General features: G+C 35.9%; 1 protein-coding gene across 1 annotated transcript; it reads left to right on the forward strand.

Moving 5' to 3' along the window:
- The first annotated feature begins 4,859 nt into the window (after positions 1-4,859).
- Positions 4,860-5,333, forward strand: LOC129073446 (proteasome maturation protein-like). Its single transcript, XM_054577087.1, is given in 1 exon segment — positions 4,860-5,333. A coding segment is annotated over 1 exon segment (423 nt). The 3' UTR covers positions 5,283-5,333.
- Positions 5,334-6,692: the final 1,359 nt, after the last annotated feature.

The following is a 6,692-nucleotide window of genomic DNA, read 5'->3' on the forward strand; positions in this document are numbered from 1 at the left end:
ATCACTTCTAGAAATTTTAAAACTTTAAATAAGTCATCAGAGATATGGACAAGTATTTATCTTCAAGGAATTCAGCATTATGTATAATGCTAAGAAATTGAAAATAACCTAATTTTCCAAAAGTAGAAGAATGGCTAAATCAGTTATGGTTCATATATGTGAGTTACACTGCCAATAAAAAACATGAATTTGGAGAATATTTTACTACATGAATAAGTGCTACTTACATAATTTTTAGTGAATGAGACAAAAATATTACCACAATTTTATAAAGAAAAACCATGTACATTAAAATGAATGAAGGAAAAATACCAAAAATGTAACAATGGTACATGCCTTTGAAGAGTTTACACTTGAATTGGTAGATATATTGAGCTGGCACGTATATTACTTACATCCATCTAGCAATATGCAAGCAATATATGATATACAAGTAATATATTGAAACACAGAGGCTTGACCAACTAATTATCTCTGTGAACTGAATTATCTCTTTGAACTGAATCTGGAAGAGTGAATGGTTTTCCAGATGGCATTCTTGGAGGAAGAAATAATGTATGCAAAACCACTGAGCTATTTGTATCCTCAGTTCAAGGGCTAAATGGCAATTAATGTTTGTTGAATACACTAATGAATAAGTTATATAAACATATAATTTAGCTTTCTCTGACTGTTCTTTGTTTCTATATTTCACTCACGAAAAGTCTACAATTGCAACATATAGTAAATTGCAAAATTAACAAATTTTAGATCAGTTACATTTTAGGATATTGCTTCCTAAAATCATCTTGAAGTTCCTTAATTTCATCAGTAATTAAGCAGCAATTTATTAAGTTGTTAATTAAGATGAGCTAATTCTGGAAGACCAGAGAGCCAGTCACCACCCCTTAAGAGTATCAACTCTTTTTCTTGCCATATGTCTTAAGAAATAGCTGACATTTTGACCAACAGCCCTTTATCTACTCACCAATTATGAATCAAAAGAATGACTGCAATTGATGTTGGACATCCTTTCTTTTAAAAAAGAAAAAACTACTACACAAGGATCTTTGATGCAATTTAAGCTTTTTTTAAAAAGATTTGTTTGTTGATGTTTCTTCTTAAGTAATAAAGTGATATGTTGGCAACATTAATGGCAAAATTAATATTAAAAAATCTGTAGTGTTACTTCCTGAGTCATTACTTAACTTTTAAACATCCATAAAGACTGAGGTCCATCATCCTTTGTCAGCAATTAGGAGATGGAAAATTTGGATGGAAACTTGATAATGTTTTTCTAACCTAATGATATTTGACAGAAAATAAATGCCTACAGAAAGCAAAAACAGAAGGATACAATCTCAATCAATGCAGGATTTAAATAATAGATGGGAACTTAACTTCAAAGAGATATTTAATTATTATTAAAATAATAGCAACTGAGAACTTTCTTTTTAGCCAATTTACTTAGTAGATACTCTAAACAGCCTTCTATTTTGAAAAAAGCAAAATGTTGTAGATAAGGTAGAAGGTTCCCCGCGAGCTGTGGAATCTAACAGAGGGTCCCCACATAAATCTGGATCCCCAAAGAGCTAACCTCTGACCTCTTATAAAGATGAATAGGAATAGAAGCATTTATGTTAGTTTGGGGTAGTTCTAGCACCAAAGAGTACCTTTAATTGTGAAGGGTACTTTTAATTGTGAAATGCTCAACTACTGTCCAAAAGAGCAAAAATGGTCTTAATACTTTAAACACATATCCATGCCAAGGGAAGACCAAATAGCATTACTCTATGCTCTAAAGAATGAAGGTTTCACTGTAGAGATTAATGTTGAAAAAAGTGAGTGATCACATGCACATAGATAGTTATCCATATAGACTCAAAACACTATCCACTATTGAAATTAGTGCTATACCAATAATGCAATCTGCAATTTAGTTGGAGATTTTAAGAACCTTCCATATTAAATCAATGCGGTCCATTTAAATTATATTGGTTTTGTAGTTTTGTTTGTATTTGATTTGTACAGGTTTTTTTGTTTGTTTGTTATATAGTCTTGGACATCTAAAGGGTTTTTACCTAATTTTATGTTTGTACAGATGTTAAGGATTTTTTAATAATCTTTTATTCCTTCAAAATATATATATATCCTTTGAAGGAAAAAGTTTATACACACACACTTCAATAGGACACAGAATGAAGCTTTAATAAGGACTGGCTTATCATTTGACTTCTGGTGTAGACCAACCTACAGGGTGGCTCTGTCACTGTAGCCAGGTGTGCCAGTAGCTGTTCCCCATGGCAGTCATGGTAGCCATTATATGTTGCTAAAGCAGTACTTGGCCTTATACATGAATCTTTATGAACTTGGTTGAAATGCTTCTGTCCTGAGGAAGGGATCCACCTTGGATGAATTAGGTTGAACTATGTGAAAATGCTAGTCTTGTATTTTAAAGTAGTCAAATATCAGCATTTTCTTATTATGTCACCTAATACATGCTCAAGTATCTTTTCTTTTCTTTAAGGAAAGCCTGACACAAAGAAGTATGAATGCATCAAAATAGAGACCTCTTAACAGACACCTAACATTCTCTGATGCTGTCCTGATTTTGACTAATGACATTCAGTCAAATTAGAATTAAAAAGTAAAGGGTATTTTATATAAAAACAATAATGAAAAATACAACTATTGAAAATATGTTAGTTCAATATAAGAAAGAAACCTAAAAGGAATATAAAATTGGACAATAAAAGTGAGGCACTGTCTTAGAGAACAGCATCGATTAGGGAGACCTTCTTAATAGGCCAGAAATTAATCAATCTTTTTCTTTTTCTTTTTCTTTCTTTTTTTTTTGTATAAAGCAGTGCAGGGAAGATTCAGAAGTCCCAGAAAGAGACATCAATACTCTTGTGCAGAACTTTTTTTCAATGAAGTCCTTTTTATTTTCTATGCAAGACAATAATAAGAAATAATCAAATATTACCCACACTGTTTGCTCAGCCCTGTGAAGGTCCTCTCCTTTTATCGTTTCAAATTTCCCAGTTGTGAGGGTTCCCACCCACATCTAATCATAGGAGAGGAAGACAACGAAGGGTATAGTGTTGTGCCCAGACAGTTTTTTTCTTTTTTGTAATGCAAATGTCGGCTTAAGCTTTGATTGCAGAAGCAACCAATTCACGAAGGCATCCACTTCAAAGACAGCTGTCTTGAATGAATACACTGCCAGCCAAAGGACTAGATAAAGAGCAGGCTTCCTCCTCCTGCTGAGGCTTCTTTGTTTTAGAGATCTTTTTTGATTTTGATAACTAATCATTTGGGTCACTTTTTTCTCTTCCCATGCTTCAAATTCCCCTTAGGTTTTAAATTCAAAACCAATTAAGTTTTAAATTCATCAACAGAGAGGGAGCCCCCAAACCCCCGCCCCCCACCACTGATCCCAATAAAAGCAGAACCCCAGGCCTTTGCTTCCCTCCCCTTACTTCCATTCTTCTCTCTCTCTATCTTTCTCTCTCTCTCTATCTCTCTCTCTCTCTCTCTCTCTCTCTCTCTCTCACACACACACACACACACACACACACACACACACACACACACACACACACACATTCTCCCTCTCACCCCGTCCACCTATAACCTCCCTGTGTGGCCCCAGACATGTGTAATTTCCAGGACTTGTAAGTAATAAGCCTTTATTTTTTTTAAAGTTTCCTGATGCTTATTGCTGAAGGGTGTCTTGCAATCATAATAAGAATCACAAGGGCCACACTGGCTGGGTGGCTCAGTTGGTTGGAGCATCATCCCATACACCAAAAGCTTGCAGGTTTGATGCTCAGTTGAGCACATACCCGTGATACTCGGTTGGCACGTACTCTGTGATGATAAATTACTAATTTGTTCATTCACTCAACATGCTTAAAAGAATCTATAATGTGTAAAGTATTATATTAATACAAATAATTAACATTTATTGAGTACTTACTATGTGCCAGGCACTACACTGAATATTTTTTACACATGAAAGAAACCATAGGCATGAGTCCATCAGAGCTGAGCAGGGCTACTGAGGACAGGACATTTTGGACATCACTCATTCAGAGTGATTAGGAGTCAGAGCCAACACAACAGCACACAACACACATCTCAAAGCTATTTTGAGGTAGGTATTATTACTGTCCCAAATTTACAGAAGAAAAACAGGAAGCTAAAGAAATAAAATGAATTGCTCAACTTCATAAGTGGCAGTGCTGGGATTTGAAATTATATCTCACTCTAGATTTTCTCTATTTCACCACAAGAACCACTTAAAAAGATATTTGAAGATTGGAGGAATATTAAAAAAAAATTAGGTTAGAGTGACCGACAATGTTCAGATCAATACTCTGTTAAGAAAATATGAATCATTTTTAAGTTAGCCACCTGAATTTCATTTGGGGTCAAAAGCATAAATATTGAAGTACTTTTTCTGTTGACAGCAACATTTCCCAGTCTTATCTGAAGCACTTGCCAACAGCCAGCATCATGATGGATTTTACAGAGGTAACTGAAAAACTATCATTGCCTTGGCCAGTGTGGAAATTTCCTGCAGGATCCTCTATGGCACTAGAGCTACTGCTCAAATCTAAAAAGCTAAGAGTCTGCAGAATACCCAAGACTGAGTTCTTTCCTATGTGTTTGCCAAACAATGGCCAGGAGTTGCAGCTACTCAGTTCTCTTTCTATTTTGACTTCCATGTAAGTGAACTGGGCCATGCCCATGTCATAAAAGCACTTTATTAATTATTTATACAATAAACTTTTATTTAGTGCCTATTAATGTAATCTGTATGACAGGGAATTTTGTTCATTCATTTTTAAAATAGTCCCAAGAGCAAGCAGAAAATGAATACCAGAGGACTTGGATCTCAGCTGAAGGGCAGTATTCCGGTTACCAAGCTTTCAGCAAGTGGACCTCTCGAAAGTCATGATCTTCGAAAAGATTTTACTTGTGTGAAAAATGAACTTTAGCCCAGTCATCCTCTTGAATGATCAGAAAAACATTTCCAGCTCAACCAAGATAAAATTAATTTTTCCACACTGAGAAACATCCAGGGTCTGTTTGCTCCACTAAATATGCAAATGGAATTTAAGGCAGTGCAACAAGTTCAGCGTCTTCCATTTCTTCCAAGCTCAAACATTTCACTGGACATTTTGAGGAGTAATGATGAAACTATTGGATTTGAAGATATTCTTAATCACCCATCACAAAGTGAACTAATGGGAGAACCACACTTGAAGGTGGAATATAAACTTGGTTTACTGTAATGCAGTGTGCTGATCATGGAAAGGGAGGGGCTACATCTTGTTTATAGTCATCCGTTTTACTATAATTGTGTACAATATTAAAAGTACTGACACGTGAGAAAAAAAATCAGTCCCATATAACCAAAAAATACCTAACCAATAACAGTTTCCATGTCTGCTGTCAGCAAATACAGTATGTTTAGGTCCGTTTCTATGGCTCAGTTTGCATGTGTTCTCTAAGGAAGAAATGTGAAGAGACTCTGTAACTACTTTCCAGTCTTCCAAAAAACTCCAGGCCTTATCAGAAGGGATATGTGCCCTGTTCACCATTTTTATTGCTAGCTCCTTGCATATATCCTTGAATGTCATTGATGTTAAAATAAGTTTGTGGAATAAATGAGGTCTATACCTTTTGAATCCTTTGGCAGCATTCTTAAAAGAAAGTAGTCTGCAGGTCAGAGGCTCTGGCTCTAGTCTTAACAATATGCCAAACTACCATCTGACTTTTTAAACAAGCCAATGTAGCTGAATGTTTTCATGAGTGTCAGTGAAACCAAATGGATGTACAGGATGTTAAAAGATGGTATCAGACGTTCCTTAGTATAGCACTAATAGCTTTCAGCTCATTTTGGAAAATAATTGCTCCTAATGAGCCATGTGTATAGACCAGGCCCTCCACCAGAGAGCTCATGATGAACAAGCAATCTTTTGGAGGTGATGCCGAGAAGTACTTGTGAGTGACCCAAAGCCTAGGAAATATAAGAAAGATGAAAAACTCTGAGACTCTGCTGTCAAAATGGGCTTAGAAATTCCAGCAGGAATGGCATAATCCTGGGACTAAATGGCTCCACTCAGTAGGTCAAATGAGAGAGAAAACTGACTCTGGAGAGTGAAGGAAAATACAATCATCAAGATGCAACAGGTATCCTGGGAAGCCCAATAGGTAGAACAGCCAGATGGAGGATTCCAGAAGAAGTAACCAATTACGCCCACCTTACAGGAGCAGCAAAACATAGAGGTTCAATTCATGGAAGCCTTCGGGCAAGTAAAGCCTGTAAGCTGGGTTTGTGAGAAGAACGCCCAACTCTCGAGGCAGTAACTACAAACTGCACATAAGGGTAGGACAGGACAAAGCAAGGTTGGACAAATGTTGAGTTTGATAATCTTAACATCCTCAGGAAGAGTTCTTAAAATCACACTGCTGCTCACTCATTGTTCCAGTCCTCAGATTCTGTGAAAATGATGGCTGCTTTTTGCTCAGGGAAAATCCACTTATTTGATTTTATTTTTAACTCTTCCCTCAACTCCTAAGCTATCTATAGCCAGTATATTTCAAATGGTTATATGAATGACTCTTTTGAATGCGACTGAATGAACCCAATAAAAAATGATTACAAGATTACTTAGACCTTATATTAGTGGTCCAGTGAT

Source organism: Pteronotus mesoamericanus, unplaced genomic scaffold (assembly GCF_021234165.1).
Source record: "Pteronotus mesoamericanus isolate MK-2021 breed Mesoamerican mustached bat unplaced genomic scaffold, CSHL_Meso_final contig_116, whole genome shotgun sequence".
Lineage (NCBI taxonomy): Eukaryota > Metazoa > Chordata > Mammalia > Chiroptera > Mormoopidae > Pteronotus > Pteronotus mesoamericanus.